Source organism: Cyprinus carpio, chromosome A20, assembly GCF_018340385.1.
Source record: "Cyprinus carpio isolate SPL01 chromosome A20, ASM1834038v1, whole genome shotgun sequence".
In the NCBI taxonomy this organism is placed as follows: domain Eukaryota; kingdom Metazoa; phylum Chordata; class Actinopteri; order Cypriniformes; family Cyprinidae; genus Cyprinus; species Cyprinus carpio.
Window position 1 is genome coordinate 3,167,943 of NC_056591.1, and position 19,337 is coordinate 3,187,279.

The 19,337-nt window shown below is 36.9% G+C and overlaps 1 protein-coding gene across 1 annotated transcript; it reads left to right on the forward strand.

The window, feature by feature from the left end:
• The first annotated feature begins 3,355 nt into the window (after positions 1 to 3,355).
• Positions 3,356 to 16,006, forward strand: LOC109060089 (kunitz-type protease inhibitor 1-like). The gene is made up of 10 exons (XM_019077238.2): positions 3,356 to 4,001; positions 4,653 to 4,810; positions 5,359 to 5,500; positions 10,409 to 10,579; positions 11,991 to 12,029; positions 12,132 to 12,257; positions 12,344 to 12,391; positions 13,063 to 13,233; positions 13,323 to 13,388; positions 14,866 to 16,006. The coding sequence occupies exons 1-10, from the start codon at positions 3,581 to 3,583 to the stop codon at positions 15,051 to 15,053; spliced, it is 1,530 nt and encodes a 509-aa protein (XP_018932783.1). The 5' UTR covers positions 3,356 to 3,580; the 3' UTR covers positions 15,054 to 16,006.
• The last annotated feature ends 3,331 nt before the right edge of the window (positions 16,007 to 19,337 follow it).

Consider the following 19,337-nt stretch of genomic DNA (forward strand, 5'->3'; position numbering starts at 1 on the left):
AAGTGTCAACAAAGGACTCAGTAGTGAGTAACCCCACCGTTCTTGTTGATCACTTCAAACACTCGTTTCGGCATGCTTGATGTGACTGTTTCCAGGAGGCTGGTGGGAAAGTTGCTCCATGTGGTGAAGATGGCTTCACGAAGGGCATCCACCGTCTGGAACTGACGTCCGTTTTTGTAAACTTCCCTTGCCATCCATCCCCAAATGTTCTCAATGGGATTTAGATCAGGGGAACACGCAGGATGGTCCAAAAGAACAACGTTATTCTCCTGGAAGAAGTCCTTCGTCAGGAGGGCGTTGTGAAGTGCAGCGTTGTCCTGTTGAAAGACCCAGTCATTACCGCACAGACGGGGGCCCTCGGTCAAGAGGGATGCCTGCTGCAACAGGTCCACATAGCCAGTCACCGTTTGACGCCCCTGCACAACCTAAAGCTCCATTATCCCATTGAAGGAAAAAGCACCCCAGATCATGATGGAGCCTCCTCCACTGTGCCACGTAGAAAACATCTCAGGTGGGATCTCCTTGTCATGCCAGTAACGTTGGAAGCCATCAGGACCATCCAGGTTAAATTTTTTCTCGTCAGAGAATAAAACTTTCTTCCACCTTTCAATGTCCCATGTTTGGTGCTCCCTTGCAAATTCCAAACGGACAAGTTTGTGTCATGGGAGGAGACGTGGCCTTTGAAGACATTTTTTGTTCTTGAAGCCCTTCTCTAGCAGATGACGTCTTGTGGTTATTGGGCTGCAGTCAGCATCAGTAAGGGCCTTAATTTGGGTCGAGGATCGACCTGTGTCTTCACGGACAACCCGTCGGATCCTGCGGCTCAGTGCAGGTGAAATCTTTTTGGGTCTACCGCTTGACTTTTTTGTCCCATAACTCTCAGGATTTTTTAAGAAATGCGTAATCTTACTGCGTCCAACCTCGGCAGCGATGGCGCGTTGCGAGAGGCCTTGCTTGTGCAGCTCAACAATCCTGCCACGTTCAAAGAGAGAAAGCCTTTTTGCCTTTGCCATCAGGAGATCTTGACAGTATGACTGCTTGAAGAACAATGACATGAAAGCCATATTTTTGTGCAGATTTGATATTTTTATGGCTATGGTCTTAATCTTTTGATCAGCTGATGAACAGCCTGTTTGAGTTTAAATGCAGTTTTCAATAAATTGCCTACTCTCTATATTTTGTCTCTTGCTCCTGTTTCTTCTTTTGGCATTTTGAAGCAGCACTTACAACCTGGTTATGATCCACTAGTGCGAAATGTGTAAAACTTGCAATGCATCCCCTGGTCTTAAGATTTTGTTCAGGAGTGTATTTAACTCAGGTGCTGTCCATTTCTTCTGATCATCCTTGAGATGGTTCTACACCTTCATTTGAGTCCAGCTGTGTTTGATTATACTGATTGGACTTGATTAGGAAAGCCACACTTCTGTTTATATAAGACCTTACAGCTCACAGTGCATGTCAGAGCAAATGAGAATCATGAGGTCAAAGGAACTGCCTGAAGAGCTCAGAGACAGAATTGTGGCAAGGCACAGATCTGGCCAAGGTTACAAAAAAAAATTCTGCTGCACTTAAGGTTCCTAAGAGCACAGTGGCCTCCATAATCCTTAAATGGAAGATGTTTGGGATGACCAGAACCCTTCCTAGAGCTGGCCGTTCGGCCAAACTGAGCTATCGGGGAGAAGAGCCTTGGTGAGAGAGGTAAAGAAGAACCCAAAGATCACTGTGGCTGAGCTCCAGAGATGCAGTTGGGAGATGGGAGAAAGTTGTAGAAAGTCAACCATCACTGCAGCCCTCCACCAGTCGGGGCTTTATGGCAGAGTGGCCCGACGGAAGCCTCTCCTACTCCTTCCAACAAGGCAATGACCCTAAGCCCACAGCTAAAATAACGAAGGAGTGGCTTCACAACAACTCCCTGACTGTTCTTGAATGGCCCAGCCAGAGCCCTGACTTTTTGACCCTGACCCAATTGAGCATCTCTGGAGAGACCTGAAAATGGCTGTCCACCAACATTTACCATCCAACCATTGTTACATCTTTACCAAAAAGACTCATGGCTGTATTAGATCAAAAGGGTGCTTCTACTAAATACTGAGCAAAGGGTCTGAATACTTAGGACCATGTGATATTTCAGTTTTTCTTTTTTAATAAATGTGCAAAAATGTCAACAATTCTGTGTTTTTCTGTCAATATGTGGTGCTGTGTGTACATTAATGAGGAAAAAATTAACTTAAATGGCTGCAATATAACAGAGTTAAAAATTTAAGGGGGTCTGAATACTTTCCGTACCCACTGTGTACATATATATATAATATGTGAAATTTATTTTCAGACTGAGGTTTCTTGTCACATTCACTTTGGTTGTCATAGTAATGACACTAATGTATGGAGATTCAGGGCATTGTGAGTTCCACAAATCTGAATGCCTTATCACCTTTTATCATCTGTAATACTATTGTGGAGCCACTAGATTCCTGTATAGCCCTATAAAATATAAACAGATTTGTACAATCCCTAGTTGCTTAGAAATTGTCATCATGCATTAATTTTATTACATTTGGATATGTTTAGATATTGTCAATGTTTACTATTTGTCTTTATCTTTGTCAAACATAGAAACCATTTGTTACCCAAACCTACATATAAAATTTTTAACTAATAGAAGCAAATCAGATCTAATTGAAGACTGTAACTATGTAGATAATCAGGTCCTGTAATGATTGGGCTAAATCAAGACAACTTACAGCGAGTATCCTGATAAAGACTATGACTGATGATGATGATGATGATAATATCATTCGTCTGTGCTATTCCTGTGAAATCATCTCAACAATGTAGTACAGCAGCATTTAAATACAGATAAAATAATAATAAAAAACTTTATATCTTATTTTATATTACTAAAATGAAATAGGAAGCCGCTAAAAGACACCACCATCAACACAACGCTGCTATCTCCGCCCCCAAGGGAGATTTGTGCCAGAATGGCCAACGAAAACTTCAGAGACGTAAATGAAACCTCTGGAAGCGCATTTGTAAATTCAGTGCAGCGAAAGAAAGAGGAGCAAAACATGCAGTGGATTAAAAACGAAGTCAAATATATAGCCTGCGATTTTTTTTTTCAAAGACATTTTTATTCTGTTTCAAGTTTCTTGAAAAGTTACATAAATTTTTATTGGCACAAAAGTAATTACATATTTAGGTCCGTATAAAAACAAAAGAGTCAATTCCCCAGAAAGTGTTACAAATATGAGTGTGTGTCTAGCACAAATGCTATCTGAATAGGGCAAATCGCAAAGAATTGAGACACAACCGCAGATTACGTCACTGTTTTATGTCCTTGCTTTCACAGGTAAAACAACACACCTTAGCTCGGAAGCGGGTAGAAATCAGATGAATGTCTTGCTCTTCAAATCTTTCGACAGAAAACCCTTAAATTGGAACAAATCTTTTTGACAGTTAACAATAAGTGACTGATCTAGATATTTATCAGTCTGTTCGGTTGACACTACAGCTAAAGTGGTTTGGCGAATTTTTAAGAAATATATACCTCACACCAGGATTCCTTTAAATTCAACAAAAAATGGGCTCACGGCGTTTTCTTTTCGCTGCCTTGTTTTTTATTCTCAGTGTTTATGGCGGAGAAACCCAGAGTAGCACAGCGGAGAAACTCATATCAGCACAGGACAATTGTGTTAAAACTTTCACGCTCGGTCGGGAAGACTTTGTTCTCGACACGGAAGAGTCGATTAAGGATGGGGCCGTATTCCTGCATAACTCGAGCGTCTCGCATAGGGACGCGTGCATTGCTGCGTGCTGCGGAGATCCCAGATGCAACTTGGCCCTCATAGAAGACGGAAACGAGAAGGGATCCAAAAACAGCTGCTATCTCTTCAACTGCTTATATAAGAATAAATATGTCTGTCGATTTATTAAGAAGCAGGGCTTCACAAATTATATACTGCATTCAGTCTATGAATATTACCTGAACGGCCGCAAAAGTGGTAAAGTTTATCCTGTGCATTCACATTTTTATTATACTCTTTAACTTTACCACCCATCTTTAAAGAAGCCTTATATCCTAATAAGTTGACTTGCTGGTCTTTGGTTGGTCTCCCTGATCTGTTGTCAAGAGCCTCAAATGCCTTTAAAAAATAAATAAAAAATAAGGCACGAGACCGGCTAAGACCAGCAAATCATCTTAGGCTGTCTTGAGATGGTCTTATTCTCTACAATTTTTTTTAAAGACGGTATAAAACCAAAATTGATCCTGCACATTAGTAGTCTTATTGTGAGCGATTCAATATAGATTTTTTTTTTTTTTGCTTTGTAATTTTAAATCAAAATGTCATAACTTACTCTTCCTATTAAATGATTCGCTGATGTATGCAAGGCTGTGCCACAGTTAAGCCAGTGGCATTCCGATTTTTTTTCTTGTTGAGGTATGTCTAATTGATGGATATTTTGTCTTTAATAAAGCAAGGTGCAATTATATTAATGAGATTCTTTTTTAAATCTGAGCTATTGTCTTTTCAACAATAATAAGACTATGGATTTATATTACCACGCAGTAACTATTCTTTTGTCTATTATTTTTAAGACATGTACTGTACATTCTTTAGCAGTGACTACTTACCATTGATATTTTTCTTCAGATGGGAAGGACAAACTTCCCATTGCCAATGCTGGACAGGATGTTGTGGTCCAACCTAATCAGGAGGTATTGCTGAATGGGATTGAGAGTTGGGCTGATAGGAAGATCATCGACTACCATTGGAGCAACATCAGTGGAGATACATCTGTCCATATGGAGGTATTATATTGGATTCTAGCATATGAGCTGATATGCTATGATATTAATGTTGTTGTCATGTAATTATGTTTCCAGTTATGATTTAAGATGCTTTTAAGGGGTTGTTTCATTGTCATCTTTAAAAAGCTAATTCTGTAATTATTTATTCTTCTTCATGTCAGTACAAACCTGTATGACTTACTTTATGTAGAACATAAAATAAATATCTCCATGTTTTTATTTATTTATTTTATTTGGTCCACGCAGAAGTTAGTGGTAATCAAAACTGTTTAATAGTATTTTGTTTTCCATGGAAGGAATGGCATGAATAAATGGGTGAACTATCCCTGTAATGAGAACTAATGAACATTTCAGTACCGTTCAGTGGAATGAAAGGCCAATGTAGAGCATACCCAATTTTTTTCTTACCCGACTTCAAGACCCAGATCAGACATCAAGCGGCAACGGACTTGCTCGTCTTTGTCACTTATGACTCACTAGTTGAGAACATTTGTTTTGTAGCATAACAATAATAATATTTGATCTAAATCTAAACAACTGTTCCACAGAAAACTGATCTGCCAGACCAGGTGAGGGTGACCAAGCTGGTACCTGGGGTGTATAAGTTCAAACTGACAGTGACAGATTCAGCACACCATTCTGATTCTGCTCAAGTCACCATCTTGGTTCTCACTTCTGAGCAATCTGAGCGTGAGTATTATTTTTATTGTGCTTTGCTGAGTCTGACCCACTCCTAGCCTTACCTTTATGAATAAGGCTCACTATTTATCTTACAATTAATGAGAATTTAATGAGAAACAAACTATAGTGCTGACCTATTAGCATTTTTATGGAGTTGTTCTCTTACATGTGATCTGTGTATATGTTTAAGAATACCATAGTATTTTTTTTTTTACCTGGCAACTAAACTCGGAAATAAACAGAGCTGTTTTGTATATCTAACATAAAGAATTGTTCCCTTTCGAAATACTACATTCGTAGTGCGTCGTAAGCCATTTAGGCTAAGACGTTATGGGGAAACTTCCTTTTCACCAATTTCGGAAGCCTTTTTCAATCATGCAGTCAAACTGCACGACCATTGGTTCATGGAGTTTGATAGAAATGTACCAATGGCGGCATGGCAGAGCTGTGTGAGCCTATGGTGAACAAGCCCGCCCGAACCTGGCAAAAGGGGCAGGACATTGGGCTATATAATTGGCCGTCTCACGTCTCACCTAGGTAAACTGATTCATTCTCCTTCAGCAACGACTGATATCTCTGATATCTCAGTTTCGCTGCGTGATTGAAAAAAACTTCAGAAATCAGAGAAAAGGACTTTTCCCCATAGCGTCTTAATAAAAACAAAGGTCCATAATAAAAACACTAGAACAAGTAAATACAATAAATCAAAATACAGTTTAAATGTATTATGAAATGAAACTGGTCTTTAAGTTTTTGTGGAAAGTATATCTGAAAGTCTTCAGGCAGAAAATACTATTAGCAACTAAAAGTAAACATGTCACTTTAAGACCTAATGCATGAATCCATTATAGTGATATCCAAATTTTTCCAAGCTGTTTGTTCACTTTAGACATATTTGCATAAGTACAGGCCGAGACAGGCATTTTGACAAATTGTGTGTATTTGACCTTCTGGGAGCACACCCGAATTGGAAGCCTGAAGGGTACTGAATGTTTTGCTTCATCCCTATCGCTTATAAAAGTATTAAAATTCTCAATAAGCCAACAAGTACAAAATTTGTACAGAAGAAGCATGTTAATAGTGATATAATAATAGTATGTTTTCATTTTGCAAGCACTCCTAATAATACAAAGTAAATTAAATAAACTTAATTCATAATATATTATCTGTAAAGTCTTACCCAATTATGCTTCTCAAGTATATTAATTTTGTCTTAAGTATGTTTATATATTGTATTTAGCTGTGTCTGAAACTGCTCCATATCCCCTATATAGTGCGGTATATCGGTTGTCGGCCATTTTGTAGTACTGTCTGAAGTGAGCAATTTCATTCCTTTCATTCGTTCACTACTTTATACACAATGCATTCTGATTTCGAGTGTACAACCAATGTACACTCGCTGAAGCACTATTTCACACACAAACCAATGCGGAGAGAACTGACGAGCTGGAAGAGAGTTTGATGAGAGATGCTGTTTACGTTTTTCTTATTTCTGCTTTAACATTTATTTCATGCATTATTAATGTTTAAATATATTATGTAGGCATTAACAAAGTTTGTTTACTAATTTACTTACAAAAGATGATAGCGATATGATGGTAATTTGGTAAATGATTGAAAAATATTTGTTAATCACCTGTAGGTAGCTCATTCACAAGTAAAACTAACGGTCACCTGAGGGCTCTCTAAGACCACCATCTCTGCTGCTCGGGTGAATTTCAAGAAGTTAAAAATAATAGATACATAAAATTATGAACACATGTTAATGTTTATTTTTGTTGCCAGTATTTTAATAGTATTTAATGATTATGAACATTAAGCACTGCAAAAGAAATTAATATATCATTGGTGAAACCACAAAGCTGGCACAGAGTATATATAATTATGTTACATAGTCATTTTGAGTGTTGTTGTTAATATTCTTTTCTAAAATAAAAGATAAATGTACTTACGTAAGATAAAATACATATGTGACAAATGTTTTTGCGAATTCGTTCACTTCATTTTGTTTACTCCTTTCTGCTATAGTGCACTCAACTGTCATACACTATATAGGGATTAGTGAATCAGTGAACAAGTGAGTGATTTCGGACACAGCTTTTATCTTTTTTCAGTAAACATGATAAAAAAAAAAACTTTTTAGCAGTGTTAGTGGATATAGTAGTCACCTGTTAGATGTGATGAAATGCCACAGGAATGAAGATTTTCTTTTTTTCCTAAAAGTTTGGCTCTGAATTCTTTCTGGGATGTATGTACAATGTAGGTGTATAAATGTTGAAATTCAAAATGCCCACTTGGTCAAACACTGAGCCCCTTAGGAACTTTGCGTATACCCCTGCATTTTGAACATATGCAAAAACCATTGATCCCACGTGCATGCTACAACATTAACATGTAAAAAAAAAAAAAAAAACACAACACCAAAAAACCCTTGCAAAAGAAGTCTCTGAAGGGAACATGTCATGTCATGTTATTCATGCTAACAACTGCACATAAGCAACTGTATTTGCCCAGTTGAAATTGCACACTCGTTTCTACATTTTCTTTAATTTCCTTGTAGATGATTGTTGAGTTACATGTAATTACTTATTCAAAGATTACGGTCCAATTTATTTTATTTTTCTTATTAGTGCACTAATAAGCTACTTTATTTGCAATGATGGTTCCATGAAGAACCTTTAACATCCATGGAACCTTTCAATTGCACAAAAGGTTCTTTATAGTGCAAAATGGTTCTTTAGATTATTAAAATAGTTTTCACTCTAAGAAAAACAAATGGTTCTTTTAAGAACTATTCACTTAAAGGGGTCCTATTATGCTCTTTTACAAAGTCTTGATTTTGTTTTGGGGGTGTACTAGAACAGGCTCTCATACTAGATTGTTCGAAAAACATATATTTTACATTATTACAACACCTCTCTCCCAGTCTGGCATGAACGGCTGGAATAGTTCCTGCATCAAATGAAGGGCCGCCTTCTGAAATACGAAATGCACTGTGATTGGTAAGCTGTGCCAGTCTGTGTTGTGATTGGCGCCACTCGGCGCCTGGTCGGGAAATGTCATGCCCCTTATCATCTGCTGTGAGCTTCAGTGTAAATATTGCATCAAAATCAAATCAATTTGAGCGCAATTTATACCTGGATGATTGTAACCACTCTAAGATCGTCTGCCTTGGGAACACTAGCGTGTCTCCGACATAGTGCTAACATTGCGTTCTCTAGTGCAGTTCAACCAGGTCTTGTCCCATTCGTTGTGATATCACAAATCCCGGAAAATATGTGTTGTAGTCCAAACGAGTCATTCATTGTAGTTTTTGAAAAGTGATTTCTGTTAAATAAAATAGCTCCTTTTAAATTGGACTTTGTAACTTTGCAGATCTTTTTTTAATGCTTAAACAGCAACATTACAGACTAACTAAAGTTGAAAAAGTGAAAAAGCATAATAGCACTACTTTAAAGGTTTTTGGGGAACCCAAAATGGTTGTTCTATGGCATCACTGTGAAAACCTTTATTTGTAAGAGTGTCATGCTTGCATTGTTATTGTGGCTTATACTTTTGAGTTTGTTCAAATCACTAACCCTAAGTATTAAACTCATAACTGGTGTATTCTTCAAATAGTGGTAATAAAATAATTATTAATTAATGATTTAAGGGATACTCCACCCCAAAATGAAAATTTTGTCTTTAATCACTTACCCCCATGTCGTTCCAAACCCGTAAAATCTCTGTTCGTCTTCGGAACACAATTTAAGATATTTTGGATGAAAACCAGGAGGCCTGTGACTGTCCCATAGACTGCCAAGTAAATAACAGTGTCAGTGGAGTATCCCTTGAACCACTAACACATCAGCTGGCGTACTGAAAATTTAATAAAGTTGTGAATTATTATTATTATTATTATTATTTATTTATTTATTTATTTATTTATTTATTTTTTCCCTCAAACTCACAACAGTTCTGCTATGGATTTGTTTGGAACTAAATTTGTTGGCAAAATAGAGCAAAAACGTGTTCAAAATTGTGTAAAATGTCACTTAATATTAATCTGGTTTATTAAAACATTTATGTAAAATCAGTATCACGTTTGCAATCGTTTGCTCATTCATTAAAACAGCTCTCTTGCTCTTTAGATGTTATAGTATTTAAAAAGTCTTATTCAAGCACCTTTTTTCAATCATATCTGAATCTTATCTGAATAACTTAATTTTATGGGTATATTTGAATTTATTTTGGTGGTGGAATTTCACATTGATTACTGACCTGTCACCATACCTGTCAACACTCCTGTTTTTCCCGGGAGTCTTCCGTATTTCACACCCATCTCCCGCCCCCCTCCCGTTTTGTTATTTATTCTGGGAAACTCCTGTAATTTGTACAGCCCTACATCGTTATATATGAATACTTACATCAATATATTATTCCAGGGTTGTCCAGTTGCCAGATCTTGTATGAAACGCATGCTAGTCACACAATAGACAGATCATACAATTTTAAACCCATTTGTGACCTCAACCTGGCAACCTACAACTCAGTTGTGCTGTTGATATCTTCGCAGGTAGACAGGGGAAGTTGAATCAAGCATCAAACAAAATATAGCTGCAAATCAAACAACAGCTGGACGGAAGAATTTAATTTCTTATCACAGAGCAGTATTGACAATTCCCACACTTTTTGCAAAGTGTGTCGCACTGATTTTAGTGTCTGTCATGGTGGGAAAATAATGCGTAATGCATCACAATGCCCCAAAACCCAATAATGCATGCCAATAAGATAAACATCTTAATTTCTTGCATGTCTTGTTACCATACATCATGATGCCAAATACGGCATATTTTACTGAAGAACTGAAGTACTGCTTTAAAATAATCTGCTATTAGATCTGAATTAACATATCAATTAATTGATTTGTCTCACTAGGTCACTGTTTGGCCCCAAAAAAGGTGGGACCCTGTCGAGGTTCTTTCCCTCGTTGGCATTTCAACGCTGCATCCAGAAAGTGTGAGCAGTTCAACTTTGGAGGGTGTAAAGAGAATAACAACAACTATCTCTCCGAACAGGAGTGTTTGAATGCATGTCAAAACACGACAGGTAATGCTCATCTCATTGTATTGAGGCAGTGGTGTACAGTCAGTTTGAAGGAATACATGATGTTGTCATTTATTTGTGTCATTCCGTGTTGGTATGCTTTTTCTACCATAGAACACAAAAGGAGAATTCTGAATAATCTTCACTTGGTTCTTTACTACACAAGAACTGTCTGTTGTCACACTATAAAAAAGCACCCATGCAATTTTCCAAGTCTTCTGAAATTTTAATGTTCTTCACTGATTATCTTCTTGCTGCAGTTCTCAAATTAAATGTGGCACCAGTGGTGCAGGCCGGACGCCAATAACAAGAAACTGCTTACCTTTTTTGTGTGTTTATATACAGCATGGTATAAAATCTGTGGCATATTTCCTTTTAAGACCTTCTTAGAATGTCACACCTTTTTTGGTGAAGGTCCCTTTGAGTTCCAAAATGACAGTACTTCTGTGCACAAAGTGGGGTCCATAAAGAAATATATTATTGACTTTGGTGAAGAATTTGACTGGCCCCTTACTGAACCTTATAGAGCACATTTTGAATGAATTGGAGTAGTGACAACCTCACTAATGTCTTAAACATTTAAATGCTCCAAGAATATTCTCTCATCATTTATTTACCCTTATGCTATCCCAAAGCAATGTCAGCATGTTGTGAAGCATGCAGTGAGTGCATTGTGAAAGTGCTCAAGAAGTGACGTCCTTTGTGCTTCTGCATCACTACTCGTTCAAATTTCAGAACACTCATGAACAGTTGGCCAGAAGCAATGGTTTGTGGTTTTTAATTTTTTTTTTTTTTTTTAATATTAGTATTTTTTTTCACACACCTATCTTTTTGCTTCAGAAGACATTGATTCATATATATCCAGAACAGCATTAGGTTGAGTAAATAATGAGAGAATTTAAATTTTTGGGTGGAGTATTCCTTTCATTTCTAATGTATGGCAAAAAGCCTCCCTTTGCTACTATAATAGCTTCCACTTTTTTGATCCATCCACAAAATGCTGTTACATGATGGCAGGATTTGCCTCCATTCAGACACCAGAGCGTCAGTGAGGTCAGGTTCTGACGGCGGGTGAATGGGCGTTGCCCACAGTTGATGTTCTAGTTGGGGTTCATATCAAAGAATTCAGCAGGCCATTCAAGACTCAGACAACCTTATCTGATCTCACTTTAGGCCATGCCCAAGCTTTTGCAAGAAAGTTGAAAGGACACAGTTTTTTTGAATGCCATTTTTATGATGTGGCTCAAGATTTGTTCTCTCAGAAATCACTGGAATAACAGAACCTATTAATTAGATGGAGGTTCCCACATGCTTTTGACCATGTTTATTCCTTCAAGTTATTTCCTTAAATAAAATCTCAGTATCTTAAGGAATTTAACCAAGTAATGTCTTCTCAAATATTGTCTGTCTGCAGTAATACCTGTTGGAGGTACGAGAAGGCTGCCGAAGGAAGGTATATTTGCTTTTGTTCTGTCCTCAACCAAATATACTGTGTAAACTTTCCCCAGGGTTTGTTGCATGTCTAAATTTGTGTTTTTATTTGTGTGTGACACAGACTGCTCTTTATCATGTGGAGAAGACGAATTTAAATGCTCTAACGGCTGCTGTGTGAAGAAAGAGTTTGAGTGTGATGAACAACAGCAATGCGATAACGGTTCTGATGAGGAGAACTGTGAACAATGTGAGACACTTTGTGAGCACCACAACCATGCACACACCTCATGACATGTACTCAATGGTTTAAAATGTACTTCCTTTACTTTTTAGTGAATAATAGCCTGACTCGACTTCTTAGGATTGAAGTGAACAAAAAAGGTGAGTTTTATGCACACCAGAAGCTTGACATTAAGAAATAATTCAGCCCAAAATGAAAACTGACAATTTATTTGCTCTCATGTCAATTTAAAACTTGGTTTTCTTTCTTGCATGGAAGACAAAAGATATTTTGTAGAAGCTCCTATTCTTGTCTATATAACAAAACTGAATAGAGCTGCCAAACTGCAATAAAGACAAAACAAAAAAGTGCTATTATATAGTCCATATAACAGTATTTACCAAGTCTTTTGAAGCCATTTGATTGCGTTGTGTGATGAACGGACCAAATTGTCCTCTTCACATTGTAAATTGTAAAAAATAATAACCTTAGATGCATTGCAAATAATATGATGTCAAGGATGGTCAACGCTATTGGTTCTTGCCACAAAATTGATTGTGACACAGCATTTTGTATATGTGGAAGTGCTAATGAGATATGAGAACTATGGCAGATTGGAATTTTGGGGTGGACTGTATGTCTTTATTATTTATTATTGCCTGTTGTTATAGCACTTTATTACTATTGCTCCTACATAAAAATGTTTTATTTATCAACAAGTGTTAAGTATTTTTTTTATATGATCCCCCCCAACAGTTTGTGCGTAAACAAATAATTTCTTCACCCACTTTTAATTCTCTTCTAATTCCTCATTTCTGTTATAATGATATAGCCCACTGCACAGATCCACCTGTTGTGGGCCCATGTCGAGCCAGTTTTCCTCGCTGGTACTATGACCCTCTTAACAAAAAGTGCCATCGCTTCACCTATGGTGGCTGTGATGGCAATGAGAACAACTTTGACACAACAGACAATTGCATGAACAACTGCTCAGGTGTCACAGGTATGAATGGTACTCAAGTTTATATATTTATATATTAGTAATGATGGCTGAAGTTTATATTTGATGTGTATTTCTGCCTGTCTTTATAGAAAATGATGTGTTTGCCAAAGGATTGTTTTTAAGGAGTGAGGATGAACTAGGGGAAAGCCAGTCAGGTAATCATTGGATTTGCAATCAAATATATCTTGTTTTTCATACATTTTTAACAGTATTTTTTATCATTATAGACAAAAAAAAAAAAAAAATCCTTATCCTTACTGGGTAACACACATATATTGCAGCAGTTGACTTTTTTTTTTTTTTTTTCTAGGCTTGATTCTATTTATGGGGTGCAGTCTAACGTGTTAATGCTTCATTTAAAAAAATCAAAAAAACAAATTAACATTAAAAAAACATTATTTTTCACATAATTTACCTTTATTCCACACTTCTCTGTCCCTTCTTTGAGAAACGATCATTTCCTGCTTTATGAAGCCCCTCCCTCAGTGGGCGGTGATTGGTTAGCTAGCTCAGTGTGTTGTGATTGGCTAAACCGCCTCTAGTGCTCGTCTAAAAACATCCCACCCCTCACCTCAGCAGCCTGTGCTCCGGTTGTATTGTAAACAACGGCGTCGTTAATATCGCTTATCAGTTTGAGCCTGATTGAGAAGCAGAGGATATTATTGAAGAGGATCGTGCAGAACCTAGGCAAGCACGGCTTTTAATTGTTTTATGTTTTATGTTTGTTGTCGTCTTAGACTTTTAGATACGCTGTTATTTGTAAATGCTACTGCTTATGTTAGCTTTTAATATACGGTTTATCCTGATTAAAGCTTTACAGTACTGCAACTGCACGCGTGTCTATATTTAACGCTTATCATAGCTATGTGAAAATAAGTGTATAATTTGAACAGTTTATTGTTGGAGCTGAGCTGAATGAGAGAGAGAGAGATGCATAGCAGGGGGATGCGAGGAACAGTATTAAGAACCGCTGGTTTAGGACATTGATTTTGAAACTTGTGAATCCATTAGAATCATTTGAAGACAGAATTGTGATTCATATATAAATAGATTTTTACGTGCACCTAGTTTTCTCTTCCTCTTCTCTAAAGCAGCGCAGCATGGCCTCGCCCCCTTTGCTGCCTTTTCCCGAGGGCAGGGTTTATCAGGGTTTGTGATGTCACGAACCCGGGAAGTAACTCGTTGTAGTCCCTACCAGCCGTTTTAGTGGCCATTAAACTGCCAGAATTTTAAAAAACAATATTTCCATTTGGATTGAACTTTCAGCTTTGTAATTTTGCAGATATTGTTTATGCTCAAACAGCAACATTACAAACTAACTAACATTAAAAAAGTGAAATTGCAATGAACCACCCCTTTAAATAATTCAAAAAACTTTAGAGTAAATTTCATAAAACAAAATGACCAAAAAAAATTATAAACAATGTAGGAGTATCGGAGTAAACGCAATAAGGATTTTTTGTAATTAACAAGAATACTGTTAAAAATATCAATAGATGAAGGTACAGGCCAACATTTAGGGATTACCTTCATATCTCAAAAAAAAAAAAAAAAAAAAAAGAAAAATTACAGATCGATTCTCTCAATTAAAGAAATGCATGTTGTGGATTGCCCTTTTTTCCCCCCTCTCAGCTTCCGTTACCCTAGCTGTGGTTTTGGTTGTCGCCATCTTGACCGTTCTGGCTGTGTTAGGTTACTGTTTCCTCAAGAACAAGAGAAAAAACCATCAGCATCAGCGTGTGGCCACCAGCAGTCCTCCAGTGGTGTACAGTGAAGGTGACCAACAGCTGGTCTACAACAGCACCACTGCCAAAGCATAACATAATCTTTGAAATCTCCATAATCTTTAAAATCTTTTCTGCCATATGGTCTTCCCCTCAGACATAGGCTGCCTGCAGAGTAGAATGGGCCATATGAACAACTAAGCAACTTAAGTTAAGGGTTCCTGACCTTGTGATGCCATATTACATGTTTGGTCACTGAACCAGGTCTTTTATCTCAGGTCTTAATGATAAAGGTGTTAAATGTGTATATTTAGAACTTGTGTATTATATTACATTGATCAGACCTTTGTTTATATTTGCAAAATGGCCCAAGAGAGAGTTTAAGTAGAAAGCAGTCCTTAAAAGATGGTCTTCTACCATCTGAGAATTTTACTTTCTGGTTTCTAAGCACTTGACAAAAGACACTGTATTTTTATTTGTTTCTCATAGAGCCATATTTATCATTCCAATGATTTCTGAGGGCAATTGAAATGTCTTAACTTGCCCTACAGTATATTAATGTTTCTGTTAAATTTTGAATAACATTTTTTATTATGTTGTAACAATTTATTGTTTATATGTGGAATGTAAGATTCTTTGTATTATTTGCCCTATAAATCCATGAGTTCTTATTGCAGTAAATTTAAAATGTTTACCAGCTTTTTGCTGTGTTTATTATTAAAGAGAACTTAATATGAGTGCTCTGAGTGATATTCCAGTTGTTGAGTACTGTGATGAAACAGGCTTCAACACTGGGGAGAAAAAACAAAACATAAATCTACATTTGATACGTAACACATGGTTGCTTCTGTATTTCTCAAGATTGGTCAATAGTGCCAAATAATGACAAAAAGATGTCACATTTATTGTGGGTGGATGCGTTCCTTTATGATATACATCTGGTTATTTCTGTTTTTCTTACATTTGGTATTTTTAAGTCCCGTTTGGTTTATGAGGACATGTGGATTCAGGATTTTTGATTTTGAATAAAGGATTAAAATTAAATTGTGCATTTATGTTAAGAACATTGACTATCTCATGTGGAAATGTTATTTTTAAGATTAATGGCAAGTCCCACGTTTTAAGAATCAGTGGTATGTTTTATACACATTCTATATTAAATTAACAAGCATTTAGCTTATTTTACTAAAAGTTATAAATGAGTTCTCATTGTGCTAACCTAAATACAAATATACTAAAAGATTATGTTATGATGTTTGGTAGACAGCACAGTAGGGACACCCATTGGCAGGAATACTCACAGGTTTCGTGGGAGGTAGAAGTCAGAAGGCAGAAAGAGCTTTATTGTATATAGTGGTCATGAGGTAGATTACCTGGGGAAGGAAGGAATTTTTTTTTTTTTTTTTTTTTTTTATTTTTTTTTTTATTTGTGCCTGGCTGTCCTGGTGTTCGGTGCTCTGTAGCACCAGCCAGAAGGCAAAAGTTCAAGAAAGATGGCTTGGATGTGAGGGATCTAGAATGATTTTCTGAGCCCTTTTCCTCACTCTGGATATATACAGTTGTTGAAGGGTGGGTATGGGAGCACCAATAATCCTTTTAGTCTGAACCGTCCTCTGTAGTCTTATAATAACAAATTTTGTCAAACCAGACAGTTACTGAAGTGCACAGGACAGATTCAGTGACGGTTGAGTAGAACTGTGTGAGCAGCTTCTGTGGCAGGTTGAACTTCCTCAGCTGGCGAAGGAAGTACAATCTCTGTTGGGCTTTTTTAACAATGGAGTCAATGTGACTGTCCCACTTAAGGTCCTGTGAGATGGTGGTGCCCAGGAACCTGAATGACTCTACTGCAGCCACAGTGCTGTTCATGATGGTGAGTAGGTAAAGTGCAGGGGGTTCCTCCTGAAGTCCACAGTCATCTCCAATGTTCTGAGCGTGTTCAGCTCCAGATTGTTAAGATTGCACCAGCCAGCTGCTCAACTTCGCTTCTATATGGAGACTCATCAGCATCCTGAACGAGGCTTATGACTGTAGTGTTGTCTTCAAACCTCAGGAGCTTGACAGAGTGGTCAGTAGAGGTGCAGTCATTGGTGTAGAGGGAGAAGAGCAGTGGAGAGAGAACACATCTCTGAGGGGCACCAGTGCTGATGGTACGGCTGTTTGACAAGAATTTCCCCAGTCTCACTAGCTGCTGCCTATCTGTCAAAAAGTTGGTGATCCATTGACAGATAGAGCTAGGAATAGAGAGCTGGGTTAGTTTGCAGGGTTTCTGCAGGTATCGTCAAATTAAATTTAATCCCATTTAAAAAAAAAAATTAATGCCATACACGAACCATGACTAACCACGGATATTATATATATATATATATATATATATATATATATATACCAGTGGTGGAAGAAGTACACAAATCAAGTACTTGAGTAAAAGTGCAGATACGCATAATAAAATATTACTCCAGTAAAAGTACTCCTTTTTCAATTTTACTCAAGTGAAAGTACAAAAGTACTCGATTTTTTATGTACTTAAGTAAAAAAGTACCGAAACATAGATTTTGCGATTTTTATATAGGCTACTTAATTTAATTTTATATTAGCATATTTTTTATAATCCTACTGCTCAAATTTTCCCAAAATAACCACTATATGAAGTCAAGATATATTTTTGTTGTTGATATGGACTATGGAGAGTGATGTTCACTGTGAAGCTTACACTACGATGTACAATCTGAGAGAAAACAGAGCTGACCATCTGATCTTCACCAGTAAGAAAAAAGTGTTTTAAAGTTTGCTGTTTTGCAGAACATCACAGTTATATATGACAAGAGAATAAGGCCTGAAGTTAGGAAGAACATTTTAAGGTGAATATAATTATATTTTCATAATTTTTTTTCTTCTCAAACCTTGTCTGTGGTCTAAACACCCCTGGCCAAATGCCCCCAGAGGGCATCACTTCACAATCTGATAATTACTGTAGTTATCATGTTCTGAACATCACATGCTTTCTTTTTCCCCCAGATGTAATCTATCTAGGTGGTTAAATAAAAATATTTGGACTTTATATCTTAAAATTACCTCAACTTAGCACCAGCAAGCTTGTTAGCTAGACGGTTAGCATAAGCTAACAATATTTACTTATTTTCAGTATGGTTATGAATAAACAATCATATCCGTCTACTCGACTAGTTAATCCAAACAATATAAAAATGTATACTGTTGATAAACAAAAAACAAACGTCACACAGGGCTAAATGCGTAGCATTTTAATAAAACTGTTAACATTATGGCAAAGGGGAATTAGAACGTGCATGAGTTATTTTATTTAATCTGTGTTATTTAAATGTTTAGTTTTTTTTTTTTTTTTTTTTACCTAAAACAGAGACTCCGATTTATGTGTCTACATCGTCTGCATTCAAGCATTTCAGTAGGCCTGAGTACTTGGTTTACAGCCGATTTAATCCACAAACAAATGACAGTTTTGTCCTAAATGTGATTTTCAGTTTCAATAATTAATTCTAAATTTCGACATTAATAACTTTCTTTTAACAGCATCAGTCGCGCGCGCGCTCACAAGATCTCCCGGTTCTTACTTTTGAATTCAGTTCACTGGAGACTCGCACTAAATGGTTCATTTGAATCAGTGAGTTGTCGAGTCTAGAACAGCTGCAATAGGATCATTATAATTTGTGAATGAATCGTTTGGTGCGATTTGCGATCCGATTTAAAAGGTTCTTTGAAAAGACTCAGTTCGTTCTTGGGTTAGTTATAGTTTGTGAGTGTATGGTTTGGTGATATATTATAAGGAGTAACGTTTTGTTTTCCAGCCACTTCGGAATCGGCTGGAACTAAACTTTCCCATTTTTCCTAGGTTCAGATCGGTCCACCGCTGTACAAAATGCCCGCATCACCTCCGCATCTCGATTCACGGCAATTTTGCTCCGGCCGGAACCAATTACCAAACTGGTTCCGCGTGTTTATCACGTAACGTTACATTTTTTATTAATTATAAAGGCTATATTCAAAAATTTATATAAAATTCTCTTCAAAACTATAAAATGTTTTTTAATGACTGTAGGAATCAAATTTAATGCTTTTTAATGCCCCGCGGAAACCCTGAGTTTGGTTTGGAGGAGTGTTGGCATGATGGTGTTGAAGGCCGAAAAACAGGATCCTCACATAAGTCTCAGATTTGTCCAGATAATGCAGGATGAAGTGCAGTCCCATCATGTTCACCTCATCATCCACGGACCTGCTTGCTTGGTAAGCTCGGTAGCTGTTAAAGCTAAAAAATAAAAATAAAACAAAAAAGCAGAGTGAAGTGTTTGAACATGAATAGAACATACGCTCTTAGCACAAGTACAAAAAAATAAATAAATAAATAAA

Bases quoted from the DNA above. Each gene is read 5' to 3' on its own strand.
- LOC109060089 (XM_019077238.2), top strand. From the start codon at position 3,581: ATGGGCTCACGGCGTTTTCTTTTCGCTGCCTTGTTTTTTATTCTCAGT. The intron at 4,002-4,652 runs GTAAAGTTTATC...ATTTTTCTTCAG, and splicing joins CCTGAACGGCCGCAAAAGTG to ATGGGAAGGACAAACTTCCC. The intron at 10,580-11,990 runs GTAATGCTCATC...GTCTGTCTGCAG, and splicing joins TGCATGTCAAAACACGACAG to TAATACCTGTTGGAGGTACG.